At 51.9% G+C, this 15,630-nt stretch overlaps 1 protein-coding gene across 2 annotated transcripts in view; it reads left to right on the forward strand.

Moving 5' to 3' along the window:
* Positions 1 to 15,630, forward strand: part of CSF1R (colony stimulating factor 1 receptor) — a 60,235-nt gene that overhangs the window by 31,260 nt on the left and 13,345 nt on the right. For both annotated transcript variants that reach the window (XM_008014968.3, XM_073010587.1), the window contains 9 exons: positions 432 to 689; positions 1,118 to 1,402; positions 3,209 to 3,345; positions 4,005 to 4,164; positions 8,186 to 8,378; positions 11,135 to 11,250; positions 11,408 to 11,528; positions 11,647 to 11,837; positions 13,430 to 13,545. In XM_008014968.3, the coding sequence (XP_008013159.3) occupies positions 432 to 689; positions 1,118 to 1,402; positions 3,209 to 3,345; positions 4,005 to 4,164; positions 8,186 to 8,378; positions 11,135 to 11,250; positions 11,408 to 11,528; positions 11,647 to 11,837; positions 13,430 to 13,545 (1,577 nt within the window). The remainder of the gene's footprint in view (positions 1 to 431; positions 690 to 1,117; positions 1,403 to 3,208; positions 3,346 to 4,004; positions 4,165 to 8,185; positions 8,379 to 11,134; positions 11,251 to 11,407; positions 11,529 to 11,646; positions 11,838 to 13,429; positions 13,546 to 15,630) is intronic.

Consider the following 15,630-nt stretch of genomic DNA (forward strand, 5'->3'; position numbering starts at 1 on the left):
TTTCTTTCCGATATGAATTAAGTCAGAGGACTTGGCTGTGAACATTCCATTCATTTCTTTCTTCATTCGGTGGTAGAAATACATCCACTTTGTACACAGGGTTAAAAGAGTTCATTCCTGGGGAGAAGAAAGATGTCATCACAGCAGGGTAGACTGAGGCAGGAGGCTGAGGACCCCAGGGAGACAGAGGCCTGAATGAGAGGCTGAGCAAGCTGCAAGCCCCCTTTCTCAGAGAAGGGACCTCCTGGACATCAGAGACATCAGTCTAACCCTGAGTAGGTTGAGGGTTATGACCAGGGGGCAGGGGCTAATTCAAAGTGGTCCCTTGATGGCACAGCACCATCCCTGCCAGGCTACCACCCATCTCAGAGTCAGGTCGGCCCAAGGGGTGCATCCTAGACCTCACTTCTGTCTGCTGTCCCTCCCACCAGGTCAGGGAATCCCAGTGATAGAGCCCAGTGGCCCTGAGTTGGTCGTGAAGCCGGGAGAAACGGTGACCCTGCGATGTGTGGGCAATGGCAGTGTGGAATGGGATGGCCCCATATCACCTCACTGGACCCTGTACTCTGATGGCCCCAGCAGTGTCCTCACCACCACCAACGCTACCTTCCAAAACACAAGGACCTATCGCTGCACTGAGCCTGGAGACCCCCTGGGAGGCAGCGCCGCCATCCACCTCTACGTCAAAGGTGAGGAGTCTGAGCCTCCTCCCAAGAGGCCTGGCCCAGCAGGCCCCACTACAGTGCGCCCTAAAATTAACAATCGTAACAATTCAGCTCTGCATTTACTGAGTGCTGGCTATGAGCAAGGACCTGGAAGAGCTTCTAACGTGATGCAGTCCTCCCAATGACCCTGCAAGGCAGGTCTATGATGATGCATTTTCTAGACGTGCAGGGAGATTGTCCAAGGTCATGCAGCCTCACAGTGGGACTAGAGTGGAGCCCAGGTGCATCTGACTCTAGAGTCCCTACGCTGAAGCGTCCACTGAACTGTCCTGGCATGGTGTGAGCTCAGATGAATGACCAGCTTCTCTGAACTTCCCTGTCACCTATGTCCAGGTACTCCTTGGCCCAGTGGAGGAAGGGCAGTTATAACCCTGTGCCCTTCTCTACCCTAGATCCTGCCCGGCCCTGGAACGTGCTAGCAACGGAGGTGGTGGTGTTTGAGGACCAGGATGCACTGCTGCCCTGCCTGCTCACAGACCCGGTGCTGGAGGCAGGCGTCTCGCTGGTGCGTCTGCGTGGTCGGCCCCTCCTGCGCCACACCAACTACTCCTTCTCGCCCTGGCACGGCTTCACCATCCACAGGGCCAAATTCATTCAGGGCCAGGACTATCAATGCAGTGCCCTGATGGGTGGCAGGAAGGTGATGTCCATCAGCATCCGGCTGAAAGTGCAGAAAGGTGTGTGGGGCACAAGGGGACCAGCAACCAGGCCTGGAGAGTGGGGACAGAGCCGGCAGCCACACGGGTGGTGGCTGGGGACTGGGCGTGATGGGGGGTAGTGGGATGTCCTCCTCCTTTCACTTCTTCCCCTCAGTGGTTCCACGATCATCCACGGGGCAGGACTGACAAGGTGTTGGGGCAGGGAGACAAACCACATGTGAGCAAATAACTCAGTGGGCAAGGTCATCTCAGGTCATTACACATGCCACACAAAAAAACATTCAACAGGGTAGCTGAATAAGAGTGTGTCGGGTGGGGAAGCCTCACTGAGAAGAAAACACTTTATTAGAGCTGGAATCTGAATGACATGAAGAAGGTGGCTGTGCAGAGATCTGCTTCAGCAGGGGGACAGTGAGTACCAAGTGGTGAGGTGGGGACAGGCTCTGAATGTTCTAGGTATGGAAAGAGGACTGAAGCTCAGCCTCAGACATGGATTTCCCACTCGGGGCCTGCCTAAGGCCAGGTGCTGGGCACGTGAAGGGGAGGGATGCTGAGCCAAGAGGCAGGGAGGAGATGGTAGGCACGTGTGACAGCTCTTGCAGTGGCCAGGTAACAGTGGAGGTGGAGTCTCACCCTGCTGGGATGGCAGGTGGGATTCTGGTTTCTGGGAGGACTGGTGAGAGCAAGCAGGGCCCCAGGCTGAGGACCTGGGCTTGAGACAGCAATCAGTCCCTGTAACGAGGGCCAGGGTCAGAGTGAACTAGCTAGCCCAATGCCCCTGGGATCTGAGGCCATTAAACCTGCCCAGGAGGTCAAAGGACCCCAGCCGTGTGGGCAGAGGAGGCCGTTAGGGCTCTTTCCTGGCACTTCATCCCGCAGAGCCCTGGGTTGGCCAAGAGCTAAGGGTCCTGGGCCCTAGCTCTGCCTTGATCCCCCTCAGGGACCTTGGGGGAGTCCTTTCATATCCCTGGGCCTTAGGAATCTGGATTAGATTATCTTTCAATAGCAGCAATGGGCATAAATATGAATTTAAGGCCTATTGTGCATCAGGCATCTTGCCGGCTGCTGGAATATTCCTGTCATGGATTTGACATTCGACTACAGTCTAACTATTAAATAGAAAGTAAATACAAACGTGATGAGCAAGAAACCAAGCTGGGGAGTGGAGGGCGTGGAGGTGCTGGGGAGGCTAATTCCTATCAGCTGGTCACAGAGGCCTCGCTGAGGAATTTTTGAGCTAAAGATCTGAAGGACGAGAACAGCCTCCCATTTGAAGAGTGGGAGGAAAGGCATTCCAGGAGGGAAAGGTGAGTGCAAAGGCCCTGTGGTAGGAAAGAGGTGCAGGGGGCTGCAGTGCAGTGAACAAGGGGTGGGGTTGTCAGGGCGATCAGAAACAGGTTGGGGTATGGAAAGGACTTTGACTTCTTTTCTGAGAGTAACGGGAAGCCCCTAATGTTTACAGAGGAGAGAGGCATGGTCCCATTTATATTTGTAAGAGGTCACTTTGGTGAAGAGTCCAGGTGTAGGGGGAGAGAGGGAGGCAGGGACGCCTCTGAGGAGACTGGTGCAGAAGTCCAGAGTGGAGAATGGTGACGGGACTGGGAAGGGGTAGAGGTGACGGAGAAAGTAGACTTTCCAAGGCCTCTATAGGACAGGACTTGCAGTGGAGGGAGTAGAAGCAGCAAGGCTGCCTCCCAGGATTTGGGATGGGGCAGTGGCGGGGGAAGCCTGGCCAGTGTGGCCTGGCCCATGGCAGGGAGGAGAGCAACAGCTATATCACATTCAGGGAACCTGGGTGTTCAGGGATCTCTCCCCCGGTCTCAGTCATCCCAGGGCCCCCAGCCTTGACACTGGTGCCTGCAGAGCTGGTGCGGATTCGAGGGGAGGCTGCCCAGATCGTGTGCTCAGCCAGCAACATTGACGTTGACTTTGATGTCTTCCTCCAACACAACACCACCAAGGTCAGTCCCTGCAGATCACAAGGTGAAGTCTGGCCATCCTCCCAGCACACCAGGTTTTACATGGTGGGGTTATGGGCCCCCCACTCCAAACCGGCTGTCTCAGCTGAAGGCACAGTTCGGACTCCAGGAGGGGCACAGACTCGCCCAAGACCTCACTCCCAGTCAGTAGCTGACGTAGAACCAGGACTCATGCTTATGCTGCTGAACTTTGTAGGGGTGGGCGGGGGAGGTAGTTCTCTGTCCCCTTGACACATGGCCTTTGCCCCAGCCTTTAGACAAAACCCAGAGGTGAGCTCGCTTCTATTTAGCAAGGGTTTCCTAGGCCACCTTTGAGGCCCAGGAATATAACAGCTATTTCAGAAAGACTTTGGGAAACAAGGGGGGAGGGAGGATTCCAGGAGGGAATCACACTGGGCTGCCCCTAAGAGCCCCCTCCCTTCCCACTGTGCCTGCCATGTTCCAGGCACAGCCCTAAGCCACTTGCATGCATATCTCATTTACTCTTCACTACAGTCTTGGGGGCAGGGAGCCCCATCTTACAAGTGAAGAAACAGGCTCAGAGGACAGGCAGATAGTAATTAAAGGCTGAGGATTGGAACCCAGATCTCTCGAATCCCTAAACTACCTTGGTATAACATCTCCATTCCTTCTGGCTGCAGCTCGCAATCCCTCAGCAATCTGACTTTCACGATAACCGTTACCAAAAAGTCCTGACCCTCAGCCTCGGTCAAGTCGACTTCCAACATGCTGGCAACTACTCCTGCGTGGCCAGCAACGTGCAGGGCAAGCACTCCACCTCCATGTTCTTCCGGGTCGTAGGTAAGCATCAGGGGGGTGGTGGACGGTCAGTAGGGATCCTGCAGGAGTGGGAGCAGAAGGGTTTTGAGGAGGAGGCTGATGTCAGGGAAGGAGACCTGCTGAGGATACCTCTGCCGGAGTTCGTTTATCCAAGGCCTGGCTAAGGAGCCACTCTCCAGGAGCTCTCCCTTACCCTGTCCTGGGACCTCTCTCCCACCTTGGAGCTCTTACATTGTGTGGCTGCACTGGGTACACCTTAGCGCCATTTTTTGTTTTGTTTGGGGATTGGCATCCAGTAGCTCCCTACTGGACTACAGTTGTTTATTTTTTCACGCATTCCTTTATGGACACATGAAAAGACAATGATCGCCCAGTGATTATGGGGGAAGCACAGGGTGTCCTGGGAACACTGAGGAGTCCCCCAACCCAGGCTTGGAGAAGGTGGCCCCTAAACTGGGAAGAATGAAAGGTGGGTTAGCTGGGCAGAAGGGTGGGAAAGGAAGGGGAACAGCGCTTCTGGCAGAGGGAGGAACATATGCAAGACTCAAAGGCAAAGAGCATAGATCATTTGGAACACTGAAAGAACTTGACAACAGCTCGGATGTAGAGTGGTGTGAGGAGTGGCCACAGGAGACCAGAGGAGGCAGCAGAAGCCAGAGGTAAAGGTGTCTTAAAGTGAGAGAGTAACTGCATCTTAACCTGTTGGGTGCTCATTGTAAAGAGGAGAGTGATGGGGTCAGATTGCACAGAGGAGGCACTGTGCGGTGGTCAGGAGTACACACTCCAGGGCAGTGTTCCAACCTGAGTCTGCCAACGACTAGCAGGTTGCTAACCCCACTATGTCCCAGTTTTCCTACCTGTAAAATGAAGATATTAACAGTAACTGCCTTCACAGATAGAAGATAGATTAGATTAGATAGATAGATAGATAGATAGATAGATAGATAGATAGATAGTACTTAGAACAGGGTCTGACACAGGAAATGCTGTCCAAGTATGCACTAGAAGATAGTATCTGAGAAGGCTCAGTCTGGTACCATGTGGGTTGGGTGGGAGCCTGGAGGCTGGAGAATAGGCTGAAGATGGCCAGTGGTGTGTGGAAGAGTCTAAGATGTAGGGATGAGGAAGAGAAAGGACCTAAGGATGACCTCCAGGTCTCTGGCTATGGTGATTGGGTGCAGGCAGTGGCAGTCACTGGACTCGGACCCTGAAGCGAGGCAGGAGCTCATCAGAGTGGGAGCAGGCTCTGAGGCCTTTAGGTCTGGCTGTGCCTCATGTGTTGAATGGTATGGGAGACAGAGGTGGCGAGGAGCATGAGAATCATGAGCATTGCTACCCTAGAATACATGCATGACTTGCAGTAGATTGTGAGCTCTGTTGTGGACCCCATTATGCACTGGGGACTTTGGCAGGGTAAAGGGGAAGAAGAACAAAAGCACAAGAATTGTCCTTCAGTTATGGCTTCTAATCCTGTCTGCTTTCTAGTACAGGCATACAGTCGTCACTCAATAAGTGTTTATGTTCATTCACACTTTGGGCCAAACACTGTTCTAGACATCGAGGATACAGCTGCAAAAAAAAAATGAAACAGATACAACAACCCCTGACCTTATGAAGTGGGTGCTCTAGCTGGGAATGGGTAGGCAATGAGCCAAGTAAATTATTAAAAAAAAAAAATGATATAGCATTTGCAGCTTCAGATTGGGTGGTCACCAAGGAAGATCTCACTGGAAAGCTGATATTTGAGCAAAGACTTAACTTGGTGAAGGAGCAAGCCATGTGGCCATTTTGGAGAAGGGAGTTCCATCCTGTGGCAGGACTGCTTGCTGTGTTCAAGGGACAAGTGGGCCAGTGTGCTGCGGGGAGAGAGCGAGAAAAAATGTGGTCTCGGATGAGGTCAGAGAGTTAAAGTGGGGAGGTGGCAGATCCCACGGGGCCTTGGAGGCCACTGTAAAAACTTGGGCTTTTTCTCCTGAGAGAGATGGGGAGCTGTGGGAGGGTTTGAGCAGATGAGTGACATGGTGGGGTTGGATGTAACAAGAATTAACAGAGCTTTCTTGGGCGTTGAGTACTGTCTGTAGGGAGACAAGGATGGAAGCAGAGAGATGAAGGAGGAGGCTACCGCAGTGGTCCAGGCTGGAGCTGATGGTGGGTGGACTAGAGTCGCAATGGTGAAGGTAGCAGGAAGTGTTGGTGTTTGGATGGATGAATGGACGAATGGATGGATGAATAATAGATGGACTGCTGAGAGAGACAGAGAAGAGAAAAGCCTTGCCCCCAAAAGCTCACAGACTAGTTGGAGAGAGAAGAAAGCTACCTGGAGGGAGAACCAGATGCATGAAGCAGTGCAGATGTGGTGCCTAATGAGTGTGTAGTCTGGAAGGGCAGCAAAAGGCCAGTGGAGTGAGAGGTTCCTGTGTCCTGGAGCACTGAGTAGAGACTCCCTCATGGGGGTGAGTCTTAAAGGATAAAGGGGGCTCTATAATGAAAAGGAGGAGGATGGAATTCCTGGTGGAGGAAATGGCTTGAGCAAAACCTCCAAGGTTGGAATGGCTGTGGTGTGTTCAGGGATGTTAGGAGACCCAGATGGGTGGAGCGTTGAGTGTGTGTGTGTGTGTGTGTGTGTGTAGGAAGGAAGAGGGAAAGGGGCTGGATGAGCACAGCGAGACCTGATTTGATTGAGGAGAGCTTTGAATGCCAAGCTGAATAATGGAGGCAACGGGACGCCATAGGGGGCTTTTGAGTAGACATATGTCAGTGTAGAAGGGTGAATTTCAGATTTTTAGACAGAATAGAGTAAGGAGAGGAGCTCTTAGAAATCATCTAGCCTAGGGCTTGTGGCAGAGCCCTGAGGTTTTAAGAAGGCATGTCAGGGGCTACCATGACAGGCACGGAGAGGCTGAGTGAATTGGGGTTCTTGCCACAATTCCTTTGCCTGAGATTCAACAAGAGCAGCTGGATTACAAGCTGTGCAAAATTTCATTCGGAGAAACTAGTTAGTAGCTGGGCATGGTGGCAGGAACCTGTAGTCCCAGGTACTCGGGAGGCTGAGGCAGGAGAATTGCTTCAACCTGGGAGGCAGAGGTTGCAGTAAGCTGAGACTGCACCACTGCACTCCAGCCTGGACAACAGAGTGAGACTCTGTCTCAAAAAAAAAAAAAAAAAAAAAAAAAAAAAAGAAACTAGTCAGGACTCTTTCAGATACAAGTAACAGAAATCAACTCAAACCTAATTAAAAGGATTTTTTTTTTTCCTTATAGCTAAAAAGCTCATGGATATCAGCTTCAGGAACACTTGGATCCAGGTGTTCAGCTGATGCTGGAAAGAATCTATGGCTCCCCAACTCTCAGCTCTGCTTTTTCCTTTTGGGCCTAGCCCTCAGAAGACTTTCCTCTTGTAGGACTCTGACTATCTGCCTTGTAGTATCTGACCTAGCAATACCAGTAAAATAAGGGCTTCTCTTTTCCCAGAGTCTTAACAAAAATCATGGAATTGAGTGTTATGGACTCATGGACTAATGGTAACCCAAACCAATCACTGGGCCAGAGGGGATAGAGTACCCTCATTGGCTGGCCTGGGTTACACACCTACTCCAGAGCTATATTTGGAAGCTGCATTGACTGACTTATGACCAGAAGAAAGGGAAATGCATGAGGACATGTGAAATTGTGTGTGTGTGTGTGTGTGCGCGCGCGTGCGCACATGTGTATTTTTTCTTGCAGCCAAAAATTTTTCAAAAACTTGGAAAATAACAGATTATATTCAGTCTCTTCATTACACAAATAAGGAGATGGAGGCACAAATGGGGATAGGAATTTGCCCAGGTTCTCCTAGGGCCTCAGTGAGAAAAGTTTTGATCCAGGGATTCTGAAGGGGGTGGTGAGAAGAGGGGTGTCAGAGGACCTGTCTTGGGTGGTGGTGAGGACTGTATACCTGTGACATAGCTGCTCAGGGACTGGATCAATGGGTAGATGACAAAATGGACAAATAAACCAGGACATCTTCCCACTAATGCCAGATGCTTGTGTGTTCTGCTTTCCAGAGAGTGCCTACTTGGACTTGAGCTCTGAGCAGAACCTCATCCAGGAGGTGACCGTGGGCGAGGGGCTCAACCTCAAAGTCATGGTGGAGGCCTACCCAGGCCTGCAAGGTTTTAACTGGACCTACCTGGGACCCTTTTCTGACCACCAGCCTGAGCCCAAGCTTGCTAATGCTACCACCAAGGACACATACAGGTACCACTTATCAGCTCCCATCTACACAGCCCTATAACCAGATGGGGGATGCTTCAGCAAGAGTCAGGACACTTGGCTCATGTCCCAACCTTGCTGTATGACCTTGAGCAAGTCCCTGTCCCTTTCTGGGCTTCACTTTCCCTGATTTCATGGAATCCCAATATTGGTTATCTGTGTTTGAGATCCGGATGAAATTGACTTACCTCTCCATCCCACATCCTTGGGATAGTCAACGCCCCACCCAAGGGTTCTACCATTTCTTGGGAGTGTGCATTCTCATGGCCCCTCAAGAACCCTCAGTCTCATTCATTTTCCTCTCTTGGGGCCAATCTAAATGCAGAAAACAGCCCTACTCACAGACACCCTCCTGAAAATGACTGCCCAAGTTATCTGCCACATACACAGGCTCGGAGGGAGGGGAAGAGGGAATTAACATCACATAATCACAGATACATGAGATGTTCTTTAAAGGAGTGTATTAACCTAGCCCCGAGAATTTCTCATTGGCTGCTCTTCTCCGTAAGCTCAAAACTCTTCCCATGAAGTGCAATCTGTAATAACTCGACACCCCCTCTTCTTCCATCTCTCCACTCCCACAATCCTGTGTATTTCACACACACATTTTAGAAATCTTTTTCCTGTCTGCTTATGAACTGTGGTCTTGGGGTCTTACTTTCTCATCCAAAGTGTCTTAAGCAGGTAGGTTCTAAATAAGAAAGCTTTTGTCCCTAAGAGGAACACTCATATCAGGTATACCAGGTATTAACTCAGGTATTAAAATAGTTATTTTCTTTCCCTTTCTTTCTTTCTTTCTTTTTTTTTTTTTTTAGATGGAGTTTCGCTCTTGTTGCCCAGGCTGGAGTGCAATGACATGATCTTGGCTCACTGCAACCTCAGCCTCCCGGGTTCAAGTGATTCTCCTGCCTCAGCCTCCCAGGCAGCTGGGATTACAGATGCCCACCACCATACCCGGCTAATTTTTGTATTTTTAGTAGAGACAGGGTTTCACCATGTTGGCCAGGCTGGTCTCCAACTCCTGACCTCAGGTGATCAGCCCGCCTCGGCCTCCCAAGGTGCTGGGATTATAGGCGTGAGCCATCGTGCCTGGCCTAAAATAATCATTCATATCCTGCCCTTTCAGAATGAGACAGTACAGCCTGATTAAGGGTAGCGAACGCGTGGTGTGCACGCCACACACATTCTCATTCATTTTTCTGCAACTCTCTTCTGCAGAGTGTAATGTGGCCTCAGAGTCCTCCTCAGCACAGGCCCCAGGCAGTATTTCCAGCATAGCTGGCTCGTGAGAGATCTGTTTGTCATCCCTGTGTAGATCCCTTAGACTAACTCCAAAACTCTTTGGGATTCTGGTTCTAGCTCCGGAAGCACAAACCTCACTGATTCCCAGAATCTTGCTTGCCAATTGTCAGAAGCAACAAGGATGTTTTCTTGTCCTCACCTTCCTCCTCTCAGTTCCCTTCTGGTCCTTTCTGGCCAGGTCTCTGTCTTCCTCTCATTTAAAGCAGAAGTTCTGAATTTGGAATCTGTACGCCCTCTGGAGGGGGCTGGTCCATGGATGGGTTTAATGGGTCCATAAGCCACAGAGGCATTGAGGAAAGGAACACGAGATCCCCTAAAACACAGTAGTCTGGGCCCTTTCAGCATAAGGGCAGACAAGCCTGGACTCCAAACAGCCACAGAATTTTAGTTCATGTGGTGGGTGTGTTCATAATGGTGACTTGCAATCATCCAAAAAAGTCCAATTCTTTTTAGTTAAAGGGGTGGAGTTTATCTCAAGAACTGACCTGGACAGAGGGCTTCTATATGCCCAGGGTCTGGCTGGATGAGACTGCTCTCTGAATACCATGGATTTTAGTCCAGTAGTAGCTGCAGACATTTCCCAAGCAAGAACTGGCCATTTGCTATAATTTTTTAAATTTTATTTATTTTGACAGTGAACTGGGGGACTTTTTAAAAAACATATTTATTACCTAAACAACACATGTTCATTGTGGACAAATTGTAAAATAGAGATAAAGAATAAAACAAAAAATTTCCCAGAATCAGCCAAAGATGATTTTTGTTGTCAGTTTTCGCTCCCGAGCCTTTTCTGTAATAAAGGGTACCATTAAATTGAGTGCCCACAGAGAGTCAAATTCTGTGTCAAGCACCCTAAATACATATCCCTTTAATCCTCAGGCCAAGCCTGTTAATTAATTACCATCGATATCACTCACAGCAAAGGAAATGAGGGATCAGAGAGATTAAGTACTTGTCTAAGGTCACACAGCCAAGAAACAGCAGCACCAGGACTTGAACCCCAGTCTCTGCAGCAACATGGCTTAGAACCCAGGGCCCTACATCCTGCCTCTTGTCTTTTTCTCAGTCCCTTTTGGCAAGGTTGGCACTTCAGGGATTTTTAGCAGGGATTGCAGCTTTCATGAAAGCTTAGTTCAGTGACAATGTGGTCAATGTAGGGGACCTGTGATATGCCTCCCAGCATCATGAAGACATCACTGCTATTAAACCTCAGGAAAAAAAACACTTTCAGATAAGAAAACCAACTGAGGAAATAGGATTGGTGGTTTTTACATGTCTCAATGGCACCCTGCCTGAGTACCTCGCTTACCCAAGGCCATTGGGCCCTGGATATTTTACCAAAACTAAAATAAACCCCTTTAAGGCTGTTATCTGACTGCAATCCTGTAGAGGCCATACTAGGCTGGGGCTCACCAAGACCACCCGATTCTCTCCTGCAGGCACACCTTCACCCTCTCTCTGCCCCGTCTGAAGCCCTCTGAGGCTGGCCGCTACTCCTTCCTGGCCAGAAACCCAGGAGGCTGGAGAGCTCTGACGTTTGAGCTCACCCTTCGATGTGAGTACTGGGGCGGAGCGCAGCCTGGGGTGGAGTCCCTGGGACTGCCTGGAGGGATGGGGTTGACTGGGGCAGGGCACAGGGAAGGAGGTACTGACTGGGAGGTTGGGAGGTGGCAGGGAGAATGTGACTTGGGGCCGCCTCCTCTCTTCCTCAGACCCCCCAGAGGTAAGTGTCATATGGACCTCCATCAATGGCTCTGGCACCCTTTTGTGTGCTGCCTCTGGGTACCCCCAGCCCAACGTGACATGGCTGCAGTGCGCTGGCCACACTGATAGGTAAGTGGGCTCCACATACCTCCCTCACCTGGGCTCAGAGGCTGGGCACCCTGTGAGTGGGAGGGACATGCTGGCACTGGGAACCCTGAAGCTCTGAGCCACAATCTGTTTTTCCCAGGTGCGATGAGGCCCAAGTGCTGCAGGTCTGGGATGACCCACACCCTGAGGTCCTGAGCCAGGAGCCCTTCCAGAAGGTGACTGTGCAGAGCCTGCTGACCGCTGAGACCTTAGAGCACAACCAAACCTATGAGTGCAGGGCCCACAACAGCGTGGGGAGTGGCTCCTGGGCCTTCATACCCATCTCTGCAGGTGAGCGGGAGACTTTGCACCCCCTACCCCACCCTGGCTCCTTTAGGTGGAGACAGGAGTCGGTCCTGGAAACTGCCCACCCCACCCCCAACCCACCCTGCCGAGGGAGCTGGGGTCAGATCCACCTTTGGAGCAGATCCTAGCAATACCAAGGTCTACCTCTCTGGGCCAATCCAAGCCCCTCCTGCCCGGCAGGTCTCCTGAAGCAGTAGGATGGGGCAGTCTCTGTGAAAGCGGAGAGAAAGCAGCCTGAAGAAACTGGCCCCCACTCTTATCCCTGCACTCTAACTCATGCATTAATTCACAAGGATGTGCAGTCATTATGCGCCATGTGCCAGGGACGTGCCCGATGCGAGGAAGCAGTGCCTCCCCAGAGCTTAGTCTGATGAGGGAGGCAGGCAATGAGCAAGGAAACAGTTCGTCTCCAGCTCAGGGCCAGCTCACGACGGCCTTCTCCAGCTCTCCCCTCTTGCTCCAGACACAGTCTATCCATTTGAGGTTGCTGTGCAAGAGGCTGCTCCAGGGAATGATGCCCGGCCCTGTGCACAACACAGGCTGCCTCTCTCTGCTTTACACAAAGGCTCCTCACCAGCTAGTTCTGTGATTCTCAGAGGCCCACAGCATCCTCAGGCTTTTGACAGCTAGGCTTTGGTACCCACTGTGTGCCAGACTCTGGCCTCTGCCTGGCTCAGAGGTGGTCACTCGTGTCCCCAGCTGCTGACCTTGGACAACTGCTACCGGGGTCCAACTGCATGCAGGTGCTTGTGGCCACTCTGGGTCTCACTGCTGGAGGTTGTATATTGTAATAAAGCCAACATTTTGTTGAAGGCTTCTGCTGCGCCAGGCACTGTGTTAAGCTCTTTACAGGGATTATCTCGATTAACTCCTACAAACCTAGGAAATAAATACAATTTTCCCTAGGCTCAATGTCACACACCTCCTAAGTGGCACAGGTGAAATTTGACTGCAGACCTAAGTTATTGATCTAAGTAAGGAAGTGGAAATTATGTCCTCCAAAACATCACAAGAACTAGGATTATAGATCCAGGGAAGAGGAGAGCCTGGGGCCACAAGCCTGGCTTGCTAGACCCTCAGAAGGGCTGTGTGATTCCAAAGGGCATGTGGGGAAGCTGCAGGGGAAATGCAGGCGAGGAAGGTTGCAGTGTGACCTCCAGAAGGCCTTTCTGACCGAGCTTCCTGGAGGTGTAGCGCGCTCATCGTCTCCCGTCACTGAGGGTATGCACGCAAGCCATGGCTGGGCACCAGGCCAGGCTCCTGCAGAGAGGTTTCTTACACTGGCAGAGGGTGAGACTGCATGACCCCAGAGGCTCCCTACTCCCAGCGACAGGAGGCTGTGACTCCGGACAGGGTTTGGGGTGGACGTGAGCAGAGCTGGAGAGGCCGTCCTCTTCCTCTCTTGGGGAGGGTCTGCAGGAGAGGCCCCAGAGGCTTCCAGTGGGGGATGCTTCATTCAGTCAACAAGCATTTATTGAGCACCCACTGTGTTACAAGCAGTGTGCAGGCCTGACCTCATCAGGGAGGGGGCTCGGAGGCACCCCTGCCTGCTCACTGCTTTGCTTCATGCCTTCCAGGAGCCCGCACGCATCCCCCGGATGAGTTCCTCTTCACACCGGTGGTGGTCGTCTGCATGTCCGTCATGGCCTTGCTGCTGCTGCTGCTCTTGCTGCTGTTGTACAAGTATAAGCAGGTGAGCCGGAGCGGAGTGGGGCTGCCAGGCGCCTGAGTGAGCCAGATTTGGACAGTACCCCCAGGCTGCATGGATTCACCCTTCCTCCTCCTGTCAGTCGGTCAGTCAGCTAACAGCTCTTTAGTGGGTGCCTACTGTATGCCAACATGAGCCAGTTGCTGGGTGGCCTCTGAAGCTCTGCCTTCATAGTGTTTACTGTCTAGTGCGAGAGACAGGTGCTAATCAAATAGCCATGAAAGCAAGGGCACACCTGTAATCCCAGCTACTTGGGAGGTTGAGGCAGGGGGATCGCTTGAGGCCAGGAGTTAGGGACCAGCCTGGGTGATACAGCCAGATCCCAGCTCAAAAACCAAAACAAAAAGGCATGAAAGCAAGGGCATGGATTATAGAGTGAGGAGAGGCTATGAGGAGAGGAACGGCATTCCGGGGCAGCCTAGACCTGGGATTCTCTCTCAGCCCCGGGGTGTCCTGGCACCCAGCATGGGACAGAGGAAATGGACATACAAGGGTGGTGTCCCCTGGGCCAGGTCTGAGCCCTGCCCTAAGTAGCACATGGTCTAGTGAAGGCGAGAGCCTGTGGCCATCCTCTTCATTATTTCATGTTACTGTTCTATTAGTCGAAGCTGCCATTTAGTGCATGTTGCACAGGTAGTATGTTCCCTGTCACTGCCTGCTCAGTATATGATAGTGATTTGAGGGGTGTTTTTCTGTAGCATGTGACCTGCGCCATCTCATTTAATGCCCTCAGCAACCATTGTATGCAGCTAGCATTAGCCCATTTTACAGAATTGTAAACTGAGGTTCTGAGAGGTTGGGACAGTTACCCTTGTCTACAGCTGGTCAAAGGCAGAGTCTGGTTTTTAACCCTGAGTGGGGGACTCACTCCAAAGCATGTCCCAATCATTACATGAAACATTGACTCATCTTCTTTTACCCTCACAAGAAGCTGGAGGCAGGAAGTATACTAGTCAGTATCTTACCCATCAGGAAGCTGAGGCTCAGCAAGGTTAAGAAAGCCCCCAAGGGGCTGGGGGATATGATTGGCACTGGGCCCCAGGGGCTTCTGTCCCTAGAGCCCATGGCCTCCACCGCCTGCCCGACCACACAAAGACCATGTGCAATGTGATCAGAAGCTGAGAGGACCAGGCTAGAGGGCTGTGGGAGGTCAGAAGTGGAGGCACTTTTCCGGCTGGTGGGTAAGGGAGACTGCCTGGAGGAGGTGGCTTGGCATTGGTGGGACGGGGTTTGGAGGATGAGGGACGCAGCAGGGGAGATGAGACTCAGGGAAAGGGTATCTCTGGGGGAGGGGGCAGAGTGTGCAGAGGGGCAGGCAAGGGAAAGACCAGGGTGGGGTTGGGGGTCTGAAGGGTTGGACCCCACCCTGTCAGTCCAAGGCCATCAGTGGGTTTGAACAAGGGAGTGCTGTGATCAGGGGCTGAATGACCCATCTTGTGTCCCCTTGGCTACCTTTTCTTCCCCACACCTCCCTAGGGCTTTTGTGAGAAGAAGGCTTGAAGTGGGCAGGGTGGGAGGGATGTTGGGGGGAGCCCTAGGGGCACATGGATCGGGCTCTCTACTCCTGCCAGCACCCAGCATGAGAAGGCTGCTCTGAGGGCATCCCGGGTCAAGACCTGGGGATCTAGGTCCAGCTCTGACACTGTTTTGCCATGTAACCTCAGTTGACTTGCTATCCTCTCTGGGCCTTAGTTTCCCCTCTTGTACCATGGGTCTGGGTGCTCTTTAACAGCCCCTCCTCCTCTGACAAGCCGAGAGCCCACTGGTGGTCTACTTTAAGAACCGGAAACTTGGACTTCAGTGAATCTGGGTCTAAATACTGCCTCTGCCAAGTTCTGGCTATGGGATGATGGGAAAGTTGGTGTGTCTAAGTTTCTTCTCCATTTGTAAAATAGGATCATTAACAGCCTGTTGTGAGGGATTCCGTACCACAATGCACATAGAGGACTGAGTGGGGTGCTGGACGCAGTCTCCGTGATAGGAGCTGCACACTCTTGTCCCAGGAGGAAGTTCGTTGGGGAACCAGAGTTAGCTCATGCATCTTGGGATGGTGGAAGGGACGGGGAGGTC

Source organism: Chlorocebus sabaeus, chromosome 23 (genome assembly GCF_047675955.1).
Source record: "Chlorocebus sabaeus isolate Y175 chromosome 23, mChlSab1.0.hap1, whole genome shotgun sequence".
In the NCBI taxonomy this organism is placed as follows: Eukaryota; Metazoa; Chordata; class Mammalia; order Primates; family Cercopithecidae; genus Chlorocebus; species Chlorocebus sabaeus.